At 33.2% G+C, this 24,514-nt stretch overlaps 1 protein-coding gene across 5 annotated transcripts; it reads right to left on the reverse strand.

Annotated features, from left to right (window-relative positions):
* LOC123691683 (tyrosine-protein kinase Btk29A) lies at positions 1 to 22,995 on the reverse strand. Of its 5 annotated transcripts, XR_006751440.1 has the most exons (18): positions 22,771 to 22,995; positions 22,149 to 22,305; positions 17,104 to 17,235; positions 16,115 to 16,208; positions 14,014 to 14,193; positions 8,148 to 8,218; positions 7,832 to 7,906; positions 7,486 to 7,550; positions 7,343 to 7,408; positions 6,993 to 7,121; positions 6,555 to 6,748; positions 5,986 to 6,157; positions 5,143 to 5,308; positions 4,381 to 4,476; positions 4,010 to 4,151; positions 3,740 to 3,873; positions 3,086 to 3,369; positions 1 to 3,007 (listed from the first exon to the last, which is right to left on the reverse strand). XR_006751440.1 is itself a non-coding variant. In XM_045636201.1 (17 exons), exons 2-17 carry the CDS (start codon positions 22,296 to 22,298, stop codon positions 3,268 to 3,270), a joined length of 1,968 nt encoding a protein of 655 aa, XP_045492157.1. In that variant the 5' UTR covers positions 22,299 to 22,305; positions 22,771 to 22,995; the 3' UTR covers positions 1 to 3,267. The 5 variants fall into 5 exon arrangements, 4 of the variants coding, with proteins under 4 accessions (XP_045492157.1, XP_045492160.1, XP_045492158.1 ...); XM_045636201.1 differs by having other exon boundaries at positions 1 to 3,369; XM_045636204.1 differs by lacking the exons at positions 22,149 to 22,305; positions 22,771 to 22,995 and adding an exon at positions 18,667 to 18,694 and having other exon boundaries at positions 1 to 3,369.
* Positions 22,996 to 24,514: the final 1,519 nt, after the last annotated feature.

Here is a 24,514-nt window from a genome sequence, read left to right on the forward strand (position 1 = left end):
TATCTATAATCTTCATTTATTTAATTTTACAAAATAGTAGGTATACAAATGAATTGCTGTACAAATCAAAGCAAATTACTCTTAGTAATACTAAACAGAGCATTTAAAATATTGTACTGTTACGATACTTGTAATACATATTGATTATTAATAATTAAACATAATATTAACAAACATATAAATTCAATAAAATTATTACAAGATTCTTGAATCCCATAAGCAGGTGTTTACAAAAAATACAGATACATAAAATTGAATAAACAAAGTTGCATTTTAATTACTTATTTACAAAAATATTTAAGACCTAGGTCGACATTTAACCAAGGAATAAAGCAAATTAATATTATTCAGTCGCATGTCTTAGATATAAAAGTATGAAATACGAATGTGTAGCTACCATTTTATGATGATACGAGAATTGGCACTATTTTACCTTTTCATGAAAATAAATGACTTAACAAAATCAAGTGCGTAAAATCATTTTTAAATCTTAAATTAACACATATTCAGAAATAACGGTAATCATTTGTAATACTTGCAATTTGCTAGTCAATTCGGTAACTTCCTTTCAGCATGATAAATTGAATGAGCTATTTTTTATTAAATTTGTTTATCCGATTACAAATACAGACTAAATACAATAAAATTGACATTAAAATTTTAGAAATATATTTTTGTACTTATATGTTTAAAATATGCGGTATTTAAAATGTCACATTTCCATAAAAGAAAGAATCGACAAATAAAATAAACATCAATCAAGTTTTAAGTTTGATTCATTAAATTCAATTTTAAATACAAAATATATAGATATCATTACACATTTACACTCGGCTACGTGAGATCCACCTTTACAGGCTAAACGTAAATGGAACCAAGTATAATGCCAATAATTACATCATTTATTCACCTAAAATATGACTAGGTTCTTAAAATCACACCATCATATTTAATGAAAAATTCAGTTCGAGACAAAAACATGTGAACAAAGGAATGTAAATGACTATAATATATGGGAATGAAATATATTTTTATTCAGTTCCATCTAAACAATTCCGTTTTAAGCAGTCTATCTCTAACGCATCTTTTTGAATACTGTTAAGTTACAATTAATTAAATTATTACAATATTTACAGTTACAATGTAATGATATGCTATTATGAATAATGTACACCATGTTATAGTTGAAAATTAATACTTACCAATGTTATGTAAAAAGCGAGTTTGCTACAATTGCCGACTAGTGATCGAAAAATGCTGATTTTACGTAGATATATACGTTTCAATTTTTTATTAAATTATTTTTTATAACTTTAGTAGTCATATCAATTACGAGTTGTATGTTATTATCATGGTATGTTAGATTCATATTGTAATATCATTAAAAATCGATGTCTACTTCTACTGAGTATTTACGGACATTAATAAAATTGATGAAATATTGAGCTTATGGAAAGCAGTGGACGGCCGGTGGTTTTTGTAGTCGCGGTTAAGCATTTCCCTAATTTATTATTGATATAAAGTACATTTTGTATCAAAATATATACATTTTAACAAACTTTTTGTTATATGTATTTAGATATATATATCTTATACATGTTTATGTGTCAGCTGCATTTATATGCAATATTTGTTTATTAACGCATCATTAACCATCATTTCCTAATTAAATGGAATGTGCGTTTCAGTCATTGCACTTTTAATATTTTAGCAGTTTATGAAAGTGGAATAAAATTACGAAAAATTACATCAATCCTTTTGAATAAAGTGGTGTAAAAAATCTCGGATTGATTTTGACGCTGTTTTACGCCATTTTAATTGTGTAATTTATCCATCGTAATATGAAAGTAGACGTGTAATATAAAAAGTAACAGAGTATTTAAATGCAGAATATGAAAGTTAATATAAATGTTCAAGCGATAGACATTTGACTATTTATCAGCTGCACTTTTTAAAATAGCTGCGTGTTCATAGTTCATCGTAAAATATAAAAGTGTAGTTTTACATTGATGAAAACATAAACGATTTCGCCTGTAACATCTGAACAAAAATTTGCACTTCAGCTGTTTGATCATACAAAAACACGTGAAACACTAAAGCTGCGTATTAAACCTATTTTACGTACACATTCTTCAATTTTCGTTATATTAAATTATTTACATGTACTCTGCAAGCGAGCGGCACCATTTGCTGAACTTAGGAGATCTGGACAGTTGCTTAGGACATGGAAGTGATTAACATAACATGACCACACTGTTTTTGTTAAACAATTTGTTTTAAATACGTGTACTGTTTAGGGTACATTGTTGAAATATGTGCTAGAGAGGCAGGCACTTTAAATCAGTCTACTATAATAAAGTAGATGTGCAACTTGTATAAATATGTATGTGAGTTAACACGGGATTATATGAGGAATTATTGCTACAAAATTCTATCACAAAATTTATATGAGATATTGATTGTGCGCATAACGTACATTAAGAGGATACACTTAGCATGTGCATTCTTATAGCTGTTATAGACGTTTCTCTGCAAGCACGATGATATGTCCCGAGTTGGGAAATGCGCAAAGGAAAGTCAACCTTATCTTAAACGCAATAGAGGCGTATAATCTGCACTTAAAACGGGTAACACAAAGGAAACCTTATCGCCTAGGTAGGAGAGGCGGGTACTCTGCAAGCGCGATGTCATGGTCTCAAACGCTTAACGTACGTGGAAAAGTGCATCTTAACGCAAACCTAATAAAGAGTGTAGTCTGCACTTATAACGTGTGACGCACAAGGGAAAGTGCACTTTAACTCAAAAGCAATAGAGGCGTGAAGTCAGCATGTAAACCGGGTCTCGGACAAAGGAAAGTGCACCTTACCGTAAACGCAATAGAAGCGTGTAGTCTGCATCTAAAACGGGTCTAGTACAAGGGAAAGTGCACCTTAACTCAAACAGGCGTATAATCTTTACAAGCGCGATGACATGGTCTCAAACGGGTCTAGTACAAGGGAAAGTGCACCTTAACTCAAAGAGGCGTATAATCTTTACAAGCGCGATGACATGGTCTCAAACGGGTGACGTACAAGGGAAAGTGCACCTTAACCCAAACGCAATAGAGGCGTATAATCTGCACTTAAAACGGGTATTTACAAGCGCGATGACATGGTCTCAAACGGGTTTAGTACAAGGGAAAGTGCACCTTATCACCTAGGCAGGAGAGGCGTGCACGGAGTGAGCGAGCGGGCGGGCGGGGCGCAGCAGGCAGAGCAGCAGGCGCAGTCAATCGGCGAGCACCGTGTGCGCGACCTGCGCCAGCTCCTCCTTCAGCGCGCGGAACGACGGCCGCTCGTCGGGCGCGTGCCGCCAGCATGCTCGCATTACCTGCAATGTTTAATAGGGAATTATATTTATCCATTCTAGGAGACTATGCGATTAGTTTGGACGAGTTTTATCTTGAATGTTAAAATGTGAAAAAAATACAGACTGATAAATGGACGCATATTGAATATCAACTTCAATTATTTTAAGATAATGGAGAAAAGACACTAACCTTGAGTTTAATATATTTTGTTAAAGATATAATCGAAGGTCAATTCTGTTTTACGCCTTGGTAAGAAAATATTATAATTGGATTGCAAACAATTTGATATACACAATATCAATTGTTTAGGACAAATGCAGCTCAATCATCTCAAAGAATAACGGAAAGACATTTAAAGTGTAGTGTAAAATATTAAGCTTAAAAACTCACATTATATATTTCATTCAAACATCCTTTGGGTTTTTCCAGCACCTGACCTCTCTGTACCATTTCGACAACTTCGGAATTCTTCATTCTACCATATGGCACTTTGCCACATGTAAATACCTCCCACATTAGGACACCTGTAAAATGTATAGTGTTATTATTTATTGGCCATAAAAGATTGCACTTTGGTGATTCAAGATTTTCGAGGCGCCTGATATTTATTCTAAACTTTAATTTTATTTACATATTATATTATGTGTTATATTTACTTACCAAAAGCCCAAACATCGGATTTAGAGGAAAATCGCGTATAATTAAGAACTTCTGGAGGTGCCCACTTTATAGGAAATTTAGTACCTCCCGAACTCGTGTATTGATCATCTAGGACGTATCTTGCAAGACCAAAATCTGCTACCTGCAAATTGTAGATTTTAATCATGAATTTGCATATAAATTAACAAAAATAACGTAAAATTGAGAATAGGTAATCTTTTTTCTAAAAACAACCAATACTCTTTGTATTACGTTCAATTTCATTAATTTATCTTATATTACAGACAATTATTTTCCTTATTTTTTAAACATAATTTTACAAACAATTATATTAATAGATAATGACTATATTATACTTAAATGATACTCACTTTAACAACATTTTCATCTCCTACCAAACAATTTCTAGCGGCTAAATCCCGATGAATGTAGTTATGTCGTTCTAAGTATGACATGCCTTTGCAAACCTGTAACAAATAATTTATTTATTCTAGAGAAGCAAATATTAATATTATTTATACTACAAAGGTCATCTAAGTGAAGAAGAAAATAATTTTACTACAGCGATTAATTACTAATTTCCATTCGTATTAGGGCTTGAGACTGCCTCCATAACTCGGCGATACTGTCATCGATAAATGCGTACAAATTCACTGGCACCACCACACTCCGACAAGTGTCTGTTTGAGTGTAATGCACACGCGCACAACGGAGATTGTTACGAATGAGCTGAATTATTGCTTCGTAGCACGGGTCGCTGTATCTATTAATTAATAGTTTGGTTCTGTACTTATAGATCTGCGGCCGTCCGTCACAGGTCAACTATTACACATGTTTTTTGAAGTTATACTTCCTTTGGCGCGATGGAGAAAAATGATGAGAGTGAATTTTTACGATGCGCGCGCACACCGACACCTAAATTTAACAGCATGAAGTTAGTTCTAGGTGGTATGAAAATTGATATAACTATGTTCAAGTTGTATATTCTAGTATTTTTTTTCCACACGCCAAAGAAGTATGACTTCTAACGCGTGTACATAAGTACACACACTCTTTTTTTTCGTATAAATACGTTATGTGTTTGGTGTTAAATAAACTTTTGTTTCTCCTTTAAAACAATGTAACATGGACACCTGTATGCACATGTCGAGCAGCACGGCGGGCCCGAGCTGGTCGGGCGCGGTGCGGCGCAGGTAGTTGAACAGCGAGCCGTGCCGCATGTACTCCGTCACTATGTAGATCGGCCGGTGCTTGGAGCACACGCCGTACAGCTGCACCAGGTTCTGGTGCTGCAGCTTGCTGGAAAACAAGATATGACGTGGTTAGCAGTAGATATTATTTTATTTTTGAAGTGAAACTTCTTTGTCGGGGTTGGAAAAAATTTAAGTTACGCGCCATCTTTTTATTATCCCTACCACGCGTGAATCGACGTATTTCTGTAAAGTTGGATATAGTAGTTTTTTTTTTAAATAAGGTCATAAAGAAGTAAAACTTCTTTACGTGTGTACACTAGTACACACACACATTTTTTTTATTTTTTTACTTGTACAGTGTGACTGATATAATCTTTGAATTGAAAGGGATTACTACTATAGCTTGACCGCAACCGCTGTACCGCAACCTATATACCTATTATATGCGGTGAGGCGGGGACCGTGTAAGAAAGAACACGAGTTAGAAGTTAGAAAGAAACGGAACGGTCGGTACTCTCCCCCGCCTCGGTAATAATATAAGGCACTTGCGAATAAGCTATAGGCACTCGATAGCTTAATTATGTCATAAAAGTAGGTTCTTAATTTTTATTGCAATTCCTGTTATTTAGCATACTCTCAATCACTGTTTTTTCGATCAAGTGCACTATACTAATTTCAAAAGCAAACATTTGTCTCATTCTTTGTTTCAAATACCTACAAAATCATGGAAATGATAATATTTTTAATTAAGTAATAAATAATTGTATTTAAAACAGTACTCACGTCATAACCTTCGCCTCGTCGATGAAGTCGTCCTCCGACATGGTGCCCTCCTTCATCATCTTGACGGCGGTGTCGATGCGGCCGCGCCACTTGCCGCGCCGCACCACGCCGAACTGGCCCGCGCCCAGCTCCTCCAGCAACACCAGCTCGGATGGATCGATCTCCCATTTGTCTGGAATTTAATGCGTATTTTTATAGGTTGGAGGAAATAAAAAAAATATTGTGTGTGCCGAGCACACGCGTCAGAAATGAAAACATTTAAACGGTATTGCCATGACGCAACTTTGAAATTTTACTTCAAAATTAGGGTGGAATATTATAGTTGAAAGGTATTGTAGTGTTTAGTTCAACTAGTAAAAAAAAATAACAATTTACATAATTAACAATTAAGTTATCCATTTTTAACAGTAAGTGGTGGTGAAAAATGAAAATACTATATTAGATATTGCTCTGTCACATTTAGGGTGCAATTTCCTCTTCGTTTACCTGTATAGGACACTAATCTCGTAATAGGTGACCTCTATAGTCTATACATACTGAATACTGTATAGTATAATTCTATTACTCACCATGTGAAAGCCCAGCAGTAGGCGGTGCGGGCCTATCACAAGGCGTAGCTTTCAACCGCGAACACAATCCTCCACTATTATGCTTATGGTAGTTTATCAGTTCCGGGATACTAGCGCAGCAATGCTTATCCGATAGATAGAATTCACCCCGCGCGTTCTGCTTTATGTGGTAATGTTTTGTTTGAGAGTGGTTTCTGGAAACAATTATTACTTATTGAGAACTCATTTGTTGAGGATATTCATTTAATTAATTACATATTTCACATAATATAAAATTTGTTCTTAATTTGTTATTGGTTGTTATTAATGGCTATGAATCGATAATGTTCAAAATCGAATTGCCCAAAACGACATATAAAAATATTATTTTATATTAATTAACACATGACTTTTATTTAAATTACAAACTTATTATTTATTGCTATACTGTATACTTACACTTTGGTATATAATGAGAGCGTGTACATGCCCTTGGTTGAAGAGTTTCGAACAACGAAACACCCTTCTTTGTCCTCTTGTTTAAGTACTGACTCCGCTCGCTGTCGAGACATTTCACCTACATACCATCTGCAATGCGTAAGTAATGAGTATGAATTATAAGGAAACAGTAACGAAAGCTTAAATTATTATTCAATAGCTTATAAATAGAATAATGAACTCCAAACAATTTAAGACTTGTATCAAATAAATTATTTGTAAAACCGTATTGGTTCTAATAAATGATATTCTTTAATTATAGATATCTCAGACGAAATAATAATTTTAATGTGTAAAAGTAGAGTACTTACTCGTATTTTTGTAATCCTATGGTTTCTTTTTCTTTTACATAATTACTTGGTATGTATCCTACTAATCTGTAATTCAAAAATAAATATTAAAAATTATTCAATTTCAAAAATTAAGAAATAAATTTATTTAATATAATTCATACCCATTCTCATCTTTTACTTTCCACCAATGTTCTTGTGAGTCATCAATAACTTCGTATTCTGCACCCTGTCAAATAATTAAGAGAATTAATAATATTAATAGATAGCTTACGTCTCTTTTTATTATCCTATGTTGTATATAAAATTTTAATAAAATAAACACGGTTATATATTATATCCACTGTTATAATTTATAATAAATTGCGTTAACAAAATTATAATAATTAACATTTTTATATGACGTTTTCGTTATTAACACGAAAACGAATGACTTGTGATAGCGCTTCGATATTTTTGTTTCGATGATGAATTTTATGGATATTTAAGAATTATTTAAATATATAATACCTTTTCTAGGGACAGATCGCCGCTTTCTATTGCTTTGAAGGGATATAGCGCTACAACTACTTTTGTTCTCTTCTCCTGAAAAAATAAATGCACATATTTATATAGTTAATAAGTTAACTAGACAGGTATGAGAAATAGCTTACATCTCGAGAAAACAAGATCTAAAACTCAGGACAAATTTGAAAAGCAATACAATATTAACTCTACGAAATGAAATACAGAGTGTTCACAAAACCGTTGGATATTTCTAAAGGCAAAGTCGTGCGTTTATAACGGTATAATAATTTTCTTTTGTATGGCTCGAATGGAAACTTACTTTGGGTTTAGCCGAGGGCGTCCCGGGAGGACCGCTGCCTCCCCCGGGCATTGTGACAGCCGCCGTGACCGCTAATGAAAGAAAATTTCAATATTACCATTCTTTAGTTATTCAACGTTTAAATAAATTATTTTATTTGGTTGTTACTTGATCTCAAACGACTAAATAGCATAAAAAACTTATTATCATATGTATTTGCAAGTTTGTACAATGTCAAATTGTTAATAAATCATCAAAGTCATCATTTTCCTTAAAACTTCTCAATCTTTAATATTTATTTTAAGCTGAACTTTCGGTTTCAAAGAACTACAGTTGTAATTTACGCAATACACTCGTTAAAAAGTGAAATATTAATCAGTATGTTTTGTAAGCACAGATTTATCGTTGCGTATAATATGACCCAGTAAGATGCATGAATCATCGAAGCAACAGAGAAAGTACTAGGTAACGAACGATTACCGATAACTTTTACCGTGCGTGGGTTTATATTAAATTAATTATAATACAACCATGGTGACATTTCTTGCATATACATAGCTCGCTCTAATAATTTCTATTACCAGCGTTGTGATATACATGTACTAATTTTTTTTTTTAATAAAGTATTTTTTTATTAAAGTAGTAGTTATTATATATTGATGTTGACACCGTTCATAATTTATTTTTATTATTATTGCCATAACAACATCATAATTAACAAATCATGATATTTAAGAAATATTAAATTCTTGTAATAATTTTTGGTCATTAAATATTAAGACCTGTTATGGTTTTTCGTAATTACGAATATCATAAAAACCATAATTAACAAATTTACCGACACTCATAACAGGTTTTTAAAGACAACACAAAAATATTCTACAATTAAATAATTAAACACCCACTAGAACGATCACGACAACATAAAGTTGATTGCACACTATGTATCAAATATAAAGCACATAAAATAGCATGACATTTTTAGCACAAGCACTGGAATATCCAAATTGTAGTTGGCATTATAAAAACTCATTACATTAAGTACACCTGACCAAGACAAGAAAGTGAGTGCAGCGAAACGAGTGAACGCAAACGCAACCGGTGGCTGGAGGCCGTAAAAAAAAGGTCATCCGAATATACCGTACCCTCTAACGCCGGGAGGAACGAAGACAACGAGAGACATGGTATCTTAGACTTTTTCTTGGTAACCATTGGTTCGTTTTCGGATTTAATTTGTAACATGGGAGCAGCGAGACGACCGGACGTCCGCGCGCGACATTCACGACTGACGTTTAACGTAACGTGTCAATGTACCGTATCGAAGCTAAAGCGAGATACACAATAAAGCCTTGCCCGCCGAAACGTGAAGGCAATTACTTTAATATTTACTTTTTATTTGGATACTATTCTTGTGGCATATATTTTTGAACTGTGACCTTTTTCATCTTTTTAAATGCTATTTTATTTTCTCTTATTTGACCATATTTATAAATCTAGACTCAAATAACCTTGAAGTTTTGAATAACGCATGTTTTTATAAGACTACTTTTTAAATAACAAGAATCAGAAGCAACCATAAGACCATTTTCATGAAATGCCTGTTTTACATAAATCACATACCAGGTAAAATTTTAAATAATATCTGATAGGATGTTTATGTTATAGATAATATCTACCCATAAATCTGTTCATTATTCCTTATTTTCAAAATCATTGGAGCAAGTTATTTATAGTGAATATTTCATCAACGGAGCAACAGAAGGCATCGAGTGTGGTCGCATACGGCCTACATTCACTATTCGATGCACAGGCACATGCGACAATTCGTCCCTTTCATGCATGCTCTAAACCCTATATGATGAAAAGTGACGTAACATCCTACGTCGACGAAAATCTTGATTATACAAATTACGCCAGCCTTCCACAAGAGCTCATTTGAATTTTGTTATTGCTATTAATAATGTTGTGAATAAATTACGGTATGTAACATATGCTTACTAGGTTCGCTTTTTAATATACTTTCGTTAAAACATAAGATTACTAAGATGTGACTCAAAGTAACTGTACCTACATCAAGTGCATTTTCAGAAAGTGAACAATATAAAAAATGAGGACACGTGTCATTCAAAACACTTTAAATGACTGACATATGTATAGGGTCAGATTTTGATTTTGGCACACATTAGGTCATTTAGGTTATGAAGTCGGGGAACAGAAAAGCATAGAAACTAGATCCAGCAGCACGATTAAGAATTTTGATTCAAAGAAAAAAATAATAGTAGAGTAAGTAGGTAGTTTTCCTTTTCTACCCAAGTTAAACTCAATATGGATCAAGACACGCGGCAGCGTGTCAAGCCGAGTTCAAGCGAAGAGAACTGGCGAGCAGCAGCCGTGTGTATATTTACACGAACCATTTCGAGCCACTTTTCACCCCCTTATAACTCGAAAACTATTTAAGTTATATAAACCAAATTTGGTACATATCAAGAGGACCTCAAGATAAACAAGAACCTTAAATTTCATAAATACAGATTAAACAGTTGCGTAGATATTAATATCCAAAAATCGCAATTTTTAAGACTGACTGACTTATAGACATATACAAAACCTAACCCACTTCCAGATGACCTAGAAAGTTCAAATTTTGTAATCAACTAGGTAATAGTGAGTGTACAAAGGAAAAAATCAGAAAATACTGAATTTATTTGTATTTAATTTTTTTTTCAATGACATAAATTTTGTTTGTATGGAAAAATGGAAAAGTTTAAAAAAATAGAAAATAGTATATTAACTTAACTAGTCTTAAAAAATAGATCAAAACTAATCAGTGGCCGAAAAAAATTTTGAAATCCATCAATAAATGACTGAGATATAGATTATTGAAGTTTACATATTTTATCACGAAACATCTGTAGATTCGAAGCGCCTCTGACATCACACTCACTCGCGCTAGTATCGCTAGGGCGGATTACTTCGATTGCATGATTTCTTTATTCAAAACAGTTATTAAACGTAAAATAAACGAAAATTGTAATAAAAATATTGCCTTTATTGCTCATACAGTTAAAAATAATATATAATTTTACATATTCACATTTATTTATTCTTTATTTATGAGTGTTTAGTTTAGTTTTAATTTCAGTGTAAATAAATAAATAAATAAATAAAATCTTTATTTTGCTTTAAACATGGTATTCAATGGTGATACAATTATATTAATAAAGCACAAACATGTTTAGCCAATACAAGCATGCAAAAATAATTACCATAAATGGTGTAATGGAAGAAGGCTTCGTCGAAGGTCGAAATGATTTAATTTGCGTAATATTAATATGAGTGAAACATCTTTAGGCGCGTTTAGAGTAAAATTTCAAGATCGCGTCATGGCAATACCGTAACGTCATGGAGCAAGGCGACGATTCTTCTACAACGATCTTTGCATCTTGGTAATAGTGTGTGTACAAATTCACGCTGGATGTTTAGAAAATCATATAATCTTTTAAACAGAAAACGAGTTTAAAAAATTGCAGATAATGACTGGGCAATGTGCGCTGACATTCATAACATACAAGAAAATATAGAAAATAATACTAAACAAACCATACAGAGAAACTGCAAGAAAAAATATATAAAAAATCGTATATAAAAAGTATTATATTCATAAAGTAAATCAAATTTGCAGAGTAATTTTCTGTACAAAAAGTAATGATATCCCACCAAAAACATAAATGTAAAAATTGGAGCCGAGTTCAATCGTTGACTTAATTTGCCAAAAAAAGAAATGAGATCTAAATGTGTGCCAAGTTCTGCAGACAGTCCAGAAATTTATTTACAAAGATGTATTAAGTTCTTAGGTTGACTGAAAACTCAATTGTTTTATTTTCCCTTAGAGAACAATGTTTATTCCAAAATATAACTTTTTTAATTTGAATAATATAATTATTTTCACAAAGCAAACAACTAATGACCTATTGAACCCCATAATTTGATGAGGCTAGTTTTACATACTGTTTATATTTTGTGAGGTTCTAAAAACTAGCCTCATCAAATTATGGGGTTCAATAGGTCATTAGTTGTTTGCTTTGTGAAAATAATTATCCCACCAAAAACATAAATGTAAAAATTGGAGCCGAGTTCAATCGTTGACTTAATTTGCCAAAAAAGAAATGAGATCTAATTAATGTGTGCCAAGTTCTGCAGACAGTCCAGAAATTTATTTATAAAGATGTATTAAGTTCTTAGGTTGACTGAAAACTCAATTGTTTTATTTTCCCTTAGAGAACAATGTTTATTCCAAAATATAACTTTTTTAATTTGAATAATATAATTATTTTTACAAAGCAAACAACTAATGACCTATTGAACCCCATAATTTGATGAGGCTAGTTTTTAGAACTTCACAAAATATAAACAGTATGTAAAACTAGCCTCATCAAATTATGGGGTTCAATAGGTCATTAGTTGTTTGCTTTGTGAAAATAATTATATTATTCAAATTAAAAAAGTTATATTTTGGAATAAACATTGTTCTCTAAGGGAAAATAAAACAATTGAGTTTTCAGTCAACCTAAGAACTTAATACATCTTTATAAATAAATTTCTGGACTGTCTGCAGAACTTGGCACACATTAATTAGATCTCATTTCTTTTTTGGCAAATTAAGTCAACGATTGAACTCGGCTCCAATTTTTACATTTATGTTTTTGGTGGGATTAAATATTATAACTTCTTACTTAATAAGACTTCTTTTAAATTGATAAACAATAATATTGAGAATATTTGCACAAGCTATACATTTAAATTAAAACGTATTCATGTTTGTTATCTTTTTATTTAATTCTACGTTAACATTGTTTATTTCAATCATTATAGTTTCTATTGAGAGTGTGTTCATCCGTGAATTTAAACATTCAAATTATGTATATGATAGAACACAAAATAATGTAAGCCACGGTTTGAGAATCAAAAAGTTGTTTTCCGGAATATCATTAACGGTTTTAGATACATATATTATATGTCTTTTATCTCATAATAATAATTTCCTATACTCATATACCTATTAAATCTTTGCATATGGAGTTTTAATCAACTTTCTTCAGAAATGTTTGAACTAATAAATTCCCATTATATAAAGGCAAGATACGATTCCCTCCATAACCATCGAACCAATTTATCGTAAAGCGATTCATTAACGGCAATCTTACCTTGAACCAATAAAATCATCATCACGACTCACGACCCAGTGGGAAAAGCAAAACACTTCAATGATAAACAAAAAAGGCCAGTCACAATGGGAATACGCACTAAGCGTTCACTGTGGGCGTGTGCTTTCTAAGTTCATATCGAACCGGTTACTAAAGTAACTAACTACGAATTTAAAGCTAGACATTATATACAAGTGAAAGCACATAGAAAGAAGTCCCGTTTTCCACTGCGAACTCATTTTACAAGACCGGACATTGCATCAGATATTTGTAATAAGTTTCAGCGCTTAACGAGAAAAGCTATAAGCTACAGGAATATTCTATACTGTATTCCTTTTTTAAAATAATTTTCTCGATTTATATTTGCTATTCACAATATATGATACATAACACAAATAATATTTTTAAATATTAAAAAAAATGAAATTAAAGTTTGGAGTTTATTTACGCTTGTAAGTACATAATATTATGCTTCTGAATTATCATTTAATTAACATTATATTCGCAAAAGTTCATCAAAATAAAATACCATTACCAAAACCGATTTACCCAGGTTGTTTACCCTTGCAACTTACGTCTTGCAGTAACGCTCTAATAGTCTATACTCTATACTCTATAGTAACATAACATCACGCATCTTCAACGCTAGACCGCAGTATTGTCCCTAACACAAGCATACTCACACAAGCTCAGGTTGGGCTTCTGCTCGTGCAGTATCAGCTGCAGGTCTGGCTCGGGCAGCGGCCACACGGCCGTGAGCGCGCAGCCCGCCGCCGACCGCCGCTCCGCGTCGCAGCACGCCCAGCGGCGCGCCGACCACACCGCCGGGTGGTAGCGGGCGCGGCGCGAGTTCGATATGCACACTACGTACATACAATTCAAATTCAAATTCGTTCATTCTGTAGTGTGTAATGTATTGTATGTGTGCGTCATAGTATATTATAAGTCCTGTTTTTCTTCAGTTCAATACAGTCTATTACAGTGTACAGTCGAGTAAAGTGTTTCATTTAACAACCAACCATTGCATGGCGACCCTGCCAGCGTCAATCAAATACGATATGCACACTACATACTGACTTCTTATTCAAATTTAAATTCGTTTATTTCATCAAATACTTAAACCTAACCTTAGAGATAAATAGATTTATGTGGTAACTGTATTAGGTTAGGACTGGCATCTTTGCTAAGTTACGGAGTAGGTAAACTGTAAATTAAAGATATCAGTTCCTTCCCCATATAATTTATATAACATAATTTATATATTTTTATAATAAAAACGTCTTAAGGTGATCATCACAAATTGGTCAACGAAGAAACATCGAAGAAAAGGTAACTTGAAGACGACCTTTTTCACCATACAACACATAGTTCAATCAAGAGATCCATTAGTAGAATGAGACAAAGATGGAAAAGTATCTCCAATGAATTCACAAACAAAACTGTACCTATTTGAATTTACTTTTCGCATTCTCATTTTACTAACTTTACCTATATTTCTAGTGTCATATCCAACTTCAAACAAATTATTTGATATTGCTGCCACAACTCTTCAAACTATCTAATAACTAATTTATATGCTGTTGCAAATACAATTCTATCCCACTCAGATATCAAACCCATGAAGCGTTCAATTCCCATTAAAATTCATATGCGTCCTGGCAGACTAAATATTATACAGTATCTTCACTTGGTGACTTCTTAAAATATTTTTCTTTAAAATTCCAAAAACATACCTTCCAATATTACAACGATTTATAAATTTTGTACATGTTAAGTAAAAATGTAGACATGATGCCTATATTTGAACAACATTTCGATTAAATTAAAATGAAAAAGAAAATTATTTAAATGCCAATCTTGTCGGCCTTTTATTTTCAAAAGCACCTGGTTCTGTCGGTGTATTTAATTTCAAAGTAGCCTCAATTAATTTAATAATCCAGTTTTACGAGTAGACGTCTCATGCACAATAAATTACATAACAATGCAAATAAAAATCAACTAAATTTATGTGAAAGATAAGAGATGTTTAATTAGGTATGTACCTACTTATATTATATTCTCTTTGCTTTCAGTATTGCGTTTCAAGCTAACTACGGTTTTAATAAAGCTCATTAGGGGCACATTTTATATCCAACGAGATCCAATTTTAACACCGCTCTAAACCTACTTTATAAAATTAAATTAAAATTTCAACGCTTTGAATTAACTAAAAAAATGATCATATTTCAATGTCTAACTTCCAAGAATAATCAGTCTTCCTTTTGATAACTATAGTTATTTCACACCCTCATTTCATATTTAATAACATAATTATCTTTTTAACTGCAAAATTTATTTGGTCATTGTGTTGTAATTTCCTGATACGTTTTTTATCTCTTTTAGGTGACTTTTTATCGACAACTGTAGGAATAGCTTATGAGTCACCACAGTTTAACATTCCATGTTGTGGTTTTGGCCCCCAGACTAATGTTTAAGTAAAATAAGATGTACACTGCCTATTTTCAAAAAATGTTTACTCTTAGAATTCTCTCTTAGAATTCTAATTAACTTTAACTATAACAATACAAGTTAAAAAGGCTATAAAATTAGAAAAAACATGTCGAAATAGACCTGATGAATTCAACAAATTTCAATTTCAAAGCCCGCCGCCTGTCTATCATTATTATAAATTTTTATTATACCTCGTGAAGTATAGATTCAATACGTGTTTTTATTACAAAAAGCATAAATTTAAGACAAAAAATCATGTATCTGAGAATTTTTTAGAATAAATGAAATACTAACCAGTTCTAATGTCGTGTATCCAACTCAATCTCTCGGAATGCTCCCGAGCCGCCAGGTACAACGTGTAGTCTGTGTTCTGTTCTGTGTAGCCCACCTGTGCACAATCTGCCATATGTTATGTCATCGTATACAAACATGACCCTATTCAGAGTACATTAATATGTATAGCTTACGGACAAAAATTATCGGCATTTCCGACCCGCGCAGTCAGTGCCGCCATATTTAATTACATGGACTCGTATTTATAAATTGAACTTTGCGGTAAGTTCTCTTCTACTTTCAAAATGGACCTACTTTTGAGAAAACAAATACAATCGTAAATTACGTATTATATTTTTAACTAGCTGCTCCGCGCGGTTTCACCCCCGTGGCTCCACTCCTGTTGCCCGTAGCGTGATGAAATATAGCCTTCCTCGACAAATGGGCTATCTAACACCGAAAGAATTTTTCAAATCGGACCAGTAGTTCCCGAGATTAGTGCGTTCAAACAAACAAACTCTTCAGCTTTATAATATTAGTATAGATAACTCAGCCCCCGGAATCACAGACACAATAGAAAATCTATTCTGTCGTGGTCCGATCGGGCCGCTCGGGGCTCAATGGGTTAAACACGTCTGGAACTGAACGTCAGAAAATGATTGATATTTTTTGCCCTTTATATTGGACAGTTGCAATTCACATCAGTGTCATGTCGCGGCGAATGAAGTTCCTTCAATCCTCTGCGAAATTGGGAAGGTTTTTTAGTCTCCACCGATAATAATCAAACACGTCAAGTTAGCAGTAGATAGTTTAGAAACGATCTAGGTAACTATACACACGTATCTTCGGAAAAACTGTACGAAAGAGACAGTCTACTGTTCCCATTTCTATTGGATATACCTAATTTAAGAATTTAAATTCGGCTTATATTGGTCCCCATGTATCAAAATTACCATCATTTTAACTTGGCGTTACGTAAAGAAATTCTAATACAATAATGCATCAGTTACCTGGAAAGGATATTTGTAGGTCGGACTCTTCTCGTTGTCACCATCTGGCAGTTGCTTGCTCAACTCGCCCAGCTGCGCTTGCTCTACCGTGTGTATGGTCTCTGTTGATATTCGCCCACGCTCTTTACGTTTCTGTGTAAAGATATCAGTATTGTATAATATTTGTGAATAACGTCACTGAATTTAATGCGAGTGTTACAGAAATTATAAGGGGAAGTGTGTGATTTCAAAAAGGCTTAAAATTTCCAAACCAATCAAATTTCGAAACCTTCCTCGTGAAAGAGTACGTTTTTAAAAAGTTTCGTTAGATACCATCTAAATACAATAAAAATTTCATGAAATACAGTTAGAATAGACAAACCAGCAAATTATCTCTTCAAGTTTTACCCAATCAATCGAAATAAATGACCATGGATCGGCTTCCATGTCGGGTGTAGCTGACAGATCGCATTTCCTGAATCACGGCTCGTATCTAGATTATTTCCGATCGGGATGAGCGATTCGATGAGATTACGGAGTTTTACAATGTTTTCACAATTTAACCGATAAAATTGTAAAAATTAACATATCCTGCCTTGAAATGGGACGATATTAATGACATTATAATATTATATCTTAAAATAAAAAGTAACTACTTAGGTATAACAAAACATAACGCTTTAAAAAGCGTATGTACCTAGGTAATATTTGGTCCAAACGTGCAAAGGAAAAAGTAGGTAGGTAATTAATATAATACCTACATTTTTAGATAGAAAATTGCGAACAAAGTGTACACTTCCCAAAAGAACAACGCTATTAAAAGGTGTGCTGGCACAACACAGTAGAGCCGAATAGAGGGTGCCTTTTACAAACACTTCAAGTGTGAGGGAGGGCACTCCATTAAAACTGTTCACACAGGAACCGCGTGAGAACTGCCTGAGAATACATCATCGCATAGGGACCTCTCTCCCTCTTTACGAATTAAACCGAAGGGCATTGCATCGACAAATGCATTTTTTAAACAACATCGAAATGCACCAAATTAATTAATTTGATTTGGACAAAAAATATGTAATAAAAACACTTTTACATACATTAATCGAACGAAGCATTGTAATACTACGTAATACCATATACGGACGAACTATTAAATATGTTTAGTGTTACCGCTATACGTTATAAAAGGTGTTTCATAATTCCGTCTCCTAATGGAACGAAAGCATATTTAACAAATAAAAACACCAACCTACACGTTATATCAAAGGCCAAAAACGCCAAATGATATTTACCGGTGGGCATTGTAGCATCTATAAAACCGAGATGATGCTCTCAATGAGATGATTGATTCAACTAAAAATAAAGAAACGATTCACACGGATTTTTGTCACTTAAAAAAATTATCCTGATACATTTTTACTCGTGAGGTGGCGAAGAACAAACTTTTCCGATTGATTTTTAATTATTTCGTTTTTGAATGGATGTTAGTGAGACAAAAAAAAATACGAATCACTGAATGTAAAAACACATGTTAAGGAAATAAAAATGTATTCTGTATTATTGGTATTATGTGAGTAAAATCTTTACCGGAAAGAAAGGGCGATGAACGGGAGAAGTTCGGTCAACGGAGCTGAACTGCCGGCGAACCTGCTCCGTATAGCAGACACGCCCAATGCACGCATGCGTCGTCCGACCCCATCCAAACCTTCCCTGATCCCTAATATTTCTCACTCCCTAGTTCCCTACGTTGCATTTGATTTTTTTCCTAACTAACGGAGGGACACTTCCAATGAATAAGTTTTATGTTGCCGATCGCAATATCGATTAGCATTTCTATTTAAACTTATAATTTATCGCATACCTAGGCGATTATGGTCTTGTCGAAATGTTAAAAAATGCAAATCGAAATCGTTTTTTAGGATTCCGTACCTCAAAAGGAAAAAACGGAACCCATATAGGATCACTTTGTTGTCCGTCTGTCCGTCCGTCCGTCTGTCAAGACCCTTTTTCTCAGGAACGCGTGGAGGTATGAAGCTGAAATTTATATCAATTACTCAGGTCTACTGTCCCTTGAAGCTGTGAAAAAATCAAACTTCTAAGCCAACGCAATCAAAAGATACAGCCGTTTATGCCGCAAATTTTCGACACTTGTAAGGGAATCAAAACCTACAGGGTGCTTCCCGTGAACTCAGAATCTTGAAATTTGCTACGAAGCAACGTCTTATAGCATAGATAAAGGAAAAATTACGAAAACCATACATTTTTAGTTACATCACAAAATATATTTTTTTTTAATAATTTTAAACTTACTACCCATTTCCTCATAAACGCGTAGAGGTAGTTTTTTTTTTTTGTAAGGTGTTTCTCAATGTTAGCCAGAAGGGCTTCTACATTTTAACGCGGACGCGACGTAGAGGTATTAAATTGAAATTCATACCAAATACTCAGGTCTATAATACCTTTAAGCTGTAACAAAATCAAACTTCTATGTCAACGCAATCAAAAGAAACAGCAATTTAAGCTGCATATTTTGAAACTCGCAAGTACTCGCAAGGCAATCAAAACCTAAAGGGTACTTCCAGTCGACCTAGAATCTTGAAATTTGGCATGAAGCAACGTTTTATAGCACACATACCTAAAGGAAAAATTCCGAAAACCTTAAATTTTACGGAACCCTCGGTGCGCAAGTCCGACTCGCAATTGGCCGGTTTTTTTTAACGAAAAAAAAACATCTAAGTAAGTAACAGGATAATTAATATCAGACTTGATAAAGCTTTTATTTATTTAATTAAATAAATATTAAATAATATTCACCCATAGGTATGTTTGCGTGAATCTTGATTAGTTCTTAGTTTAGAAGGTAACTAAAGATTGACCCTTTTTAATCCTAGAATTTATAGGTATGTAATAAGGTTCATGAGGTCACAAACACAAAAAATACAGCTGAACTGAAAAACCTCTTCCTTTAATAATGGGTTGCATTTGTAAATAATGAGAACTACGCTGTTATAAGACACATGCATACAGTTCACTACATATAATGATGAAAGGTTATGCGCTAACATTAACGATAGGAACCTACCTTCATGTGGGCTTTAACATCTCGAACATACCCTTCTAGATATGCGCTTGTTAATAAAAATTTGTTTGAGTCGCATTTTTTAGTTTTTTACCGCGGTGAAACATCTTAGAGTCAACATGAGAATTTCCTTTAAACACGTGGGTAAAGCCGTGGGTAACAACTATTATAATTGAATAAAGACGTTAGATTATTAAACTTGATAATTACCTAATACACACATCAACAAAGTCTAGGGATATTTGATATTGCATCGAATATCTAATAATTTATAAAGAATTTTGTGGTATTGTAAATGGAAGAATTATAGGTCATTTTAATGTCTTTAATAAAAATAAAAATAAAACATTTAATGATAAATGTATCTATCCATAATACACTGGTACCACGTGCACCAGAAGGAAGATACTTGGTCCTTTGGAAAACTTACATGTTACGATTACACAATTTCTAGATTTTTTTTTCAAACATTTGTATATTATTTGATTTATCTAATTGATCCCAATCTAACTCACCTATAGATAAATTTATTTTATGGATGAATTAGATAGATTAAATAAATTTATTTACACATAGGTACTACAATATGACACACAAAATATAGTGGAAATCCTTTGTGGAAATTGATACATCAAATCTGGAAAAGGGATACATCATCTCCAAAGAAAATAAATTATTTTTTAAAGTTAGTTATTTCGCCTTTTTCTCCTTGAAAAAAAATCCTAAAGGCAGACGTTATCAAGAAGGTGAACTTGAGATACAATCAATATGTCCATGTTAAAACTTAAATCAATATTTCATCTGGCTATAGACCTAGCTCGTTTTTGCATGACTTGGTATTTGGTAATGATAATAGAATCTTATGTTATGTACAATAACACAATTAAAAGGGAGGCCATTGGACATTAAGTCAACACAACTGAAAATTAAATAAAAATCTTATGAAATTAAATTTTTAATATGAAAAAATATCTTACCGTTATTCAAGTTTTAATTGAATACTGACTTACCTCTAAAATATTCAGACAAAATCCTTAGACAGCAAAAAAAGACAATCAGTTTATTACAAAAATGAATTACAGATCATTTCAATTGATATATTGTGTAGCATACCTACCCCCATTTTGCATCCTTAACATTCCATAAATAATTTTTTGTTACAAAACTTATTCTATAAGGATCAAGCTATTAGCTAGCTAAATTTGTTAATTAGTCACTAGTTGAAATCACATAACTACCACTTTTTACAAAGAAACACTATTACACAAAATAATTATAAGAAATATAAAATAGTATTTAAAAATATTTACAATTTTACATCTTTATCTATATAAAAATGAAACCCGTTTTCCTTGGTGAATGGATAGACCGATTTTGATAATTTCTTTTAATATTCCTTGAAATATGAGGATAGTTCTTATGGGGAGAAAACGTAAGTACGGGCAAAGCCGGGGCAGACCACGAGTTTACAATAACTGTACAATTTCATATGTCAATGGTTCCATAACATTCAATAAGTAGTCTGATTGACAATGATGGTAATTTAGCATAAAAGTAGCCATTACAGGTGTTTAAAAATTCTAAGTAATGTTAATTCTAATAATTTGTTTCATGTTTTTTTACAAAATTACATTTAAATCATCATTATTAATATATAATCTTACTATTGTTTACAGGAGAAGACTGACATTTAAGTACAAAATAAACATCAAACATTGTGATAGGACATGTGCTTATCATATGTGGGAATGGAGCAGATTCATTTTATTTTACTTTTTTTACTTCATCATATTGTTTGAATTGTTCTTATAAAGTCTCTATGAAGCAAGCTTCATTTCATATAATTCAGAAATTAATTTAATTAATTATCACATTAAAAAGTTATTTGATCAATATGTGGTTTTTATTACAATTTTAGGTATTGGACTAAGTATTGCTGAGTCTCTTTTGTCATAAGTGAAATATACTTTTAAAATACTACTTTACTTACTTGGCCATCAGAATCATAGTAGATTAGTGCTTTGCGAGTGAGGACAAACCAGCGTTCCTTGTAATTGATTGGTGTAAAAATTTTCTTATTCTGGGATCTCTTCACCATAAATGTTTCTCGAATAACTTCATCCTCCTCTGTAGCAGCCATTATTAATCTAAATAAAGTTATCAACACATACATTAGGTACATACTTTTTTTTATCTACAATCTACATACAATAAAAAGAGGAGTGGTTAAAAAAATAATGCTTTGTTTAACTTATATAATTATTTTTAAAGTTCTTTAGTAACTTTTATAGCGAGTTTTAACTTCTAATAAACATGATAAAAATAAACATGAGGGAATTAACTTTATAGAATTAAGTTTAATAAATTTTACTGAGCAGGTACATACACAAATTTTACAATTTAATTTAAATGTTGAATTTAAATCATAATTTATGGTACCTACATAATTACATACTTATATGGAATAGAACAGGGCGTTTCATTATCGTGTTTCAACATGCATGTAAATGAAAGAATATATTATTTATATATCTCGATGAAAATTCAGACCACTAACGTAAAGAATTCATAGCATAGACTACTTAATTTAATAAAATAAAACCGGTATGTACCTAAGTTATCATTCAATTGTGACTTTAACTTACTCAAAATTTTAAAAAATAAACATAGCACTTGTAAAGACTAAATTTTAAAACAACACTCTTAACAAATTACATTGCAATAAAAGGAAATCTTTCTTTAGATCAATTAATCGAGTTAGTCACAATTTCATAAAACTTTTTAGTTTGTTCTTCAAAATAAATCAAAAAATCAAAACACAACACAACTATTCACAAAATTCACAAAACCCATTGCTCTGACAAAACCTGACAAAACTAATTTCGTAAGGTTGGTACCTAAGTTGGTACTTTTACATCATAGACTATATTATACGATAGAAATATTAGATTACTTATGAGATTACATGCTCTGTGGCACGAGATAAAAAAAACCACATGTTACATTTTAATTTTAAATCTACAATAAAATAGATAATTGCCCTAAAATTCTTTTAAGCTAAAAGTGAATGACTGTGAATCTCTAGATAAATTTAGGGTTCATACGCACTATGCGGGTAGCCGCGTTGCGGGTAGCCGTCCGGCTGACCGCAAGCACAATTATGTACGTAATATTCATTTCTATGCGCACTGCGATGCGGCTACCCGCAGACCGCTCCGGGTGCTCGGAGAGCTGCGGCCCGAGTGACGGCCAGCCGGACGGTTGCTATACGCACTGTGCGGTTCAGTCTGCGGCTGCCCGCCATTGAGTGAGTGTGTGCACGTGGTTGCAAAATGCTTGCTCTCATCTCGTGTTTGCAAATAAGGATGCACCCAGTACTTCTTTCTTTGCTTTTCTTCTATACGTAACGTGTGTAAATGTAGTAAATAGCTGCAACTTCATCCATTTCCATCTTTGAAATGGATCGACATGACTGCAAATCGCAACGGTTCTTCAACCGCACTATGCGGGTAGCCGCATTGCGGGTAGCCGTCCGGCTGGCCGCATTCGCAACCGCATCCTGCGGTCAGCCGGACGGCTACCCGCAATGCGGCTACCCGCATAGTGCGTATGAACCCTTATAAAATTCTCCTATAGTAATTCTCGAGTCACAATGTTAGTTACCATTACCCGTACACTATATTTTAGTTTAATTTTACATACATTTTATTATTACATCTTAGATCATTATGTAGGTAATGGATGGAGCCAGCAATTATGGCAAATGTTCTAAGTTCTAACCTAAGGGCGTATTCAGAAAGAAAGCTTGAAACTTGTAAGCGCTTATCGGCGCTTGTCAATGCTGGTTCGTTCTACACAAAGGAAGCAGGTTGAAGCAGACCAAAACAAATTTTATATGGCAGCCACCAGCATTGTTGAAGTTTGTCGGAACTTGTCGGCGCCGATCAGCGCTTATAGGCGCATGTTCATATATTTTCCTGCGCAGGTTACCAGCGCTGACAAGCGCTGATAAGCGCTTATAAGTGCTTATAAGTTTCAAGCTTTCTTTCTGAATACGCCCTAAAGCGTCTTATTCACGGTCCGTTTGGACGTACGTCCCGCCAAGGTCATACACGATGCACGACGCAAAACGACCGTGAATAGTGTTGACGTACGTCAATAATTATTATTATTACCCGTATATATTATATTACTCTATGATTATTACGTTGCTGGATGTGCACGACCAATTTTTCGTCCAGCGAGCACCCCCACCACCGCGAACGTCGTGCAAGCGTCCTTCCGTACCACAGATATATAAACATTACTTGAACATGACATACTTATATTTGGATGTCTGTGTTCCGTACGACTCAG

This window comes from Colias croceus, chromosome 5, assembly GCF_905220415.1.
Source record: "Colias croceus chromosome 5, ilColCroc2.1".
Classification (NCBI taxonomy): domain Eukaryota; kingdom Metazoa; phylum Arthropoda; class Insecta; order Lepidoptera; family Pieridae; genus Colias; species Colias croceus.

Coding starts and splice junctions, on each gene's coding strand:
- LOC123691683 (XM_045636201.1), bottom strand. CDS start 22,298: ATGGCTGCTACAGAGGAGGATGAAGTTATTCGAGAAACATTTATGGTG. Junction 4,152..4,380: donor GAGATGAAAATGTTGTTAAA/GTGAGTATCATT, acceptor TACAATTTGCAG/GTAGCAGATTTTGGTCTTGC. Junction 3,370..3,739: donor GTTTGAATGAAATATATAAT/GTGAGTTTTTAA, acceptor TAAACATTGCAG/GTAATGCGAGCATGCTGGCG.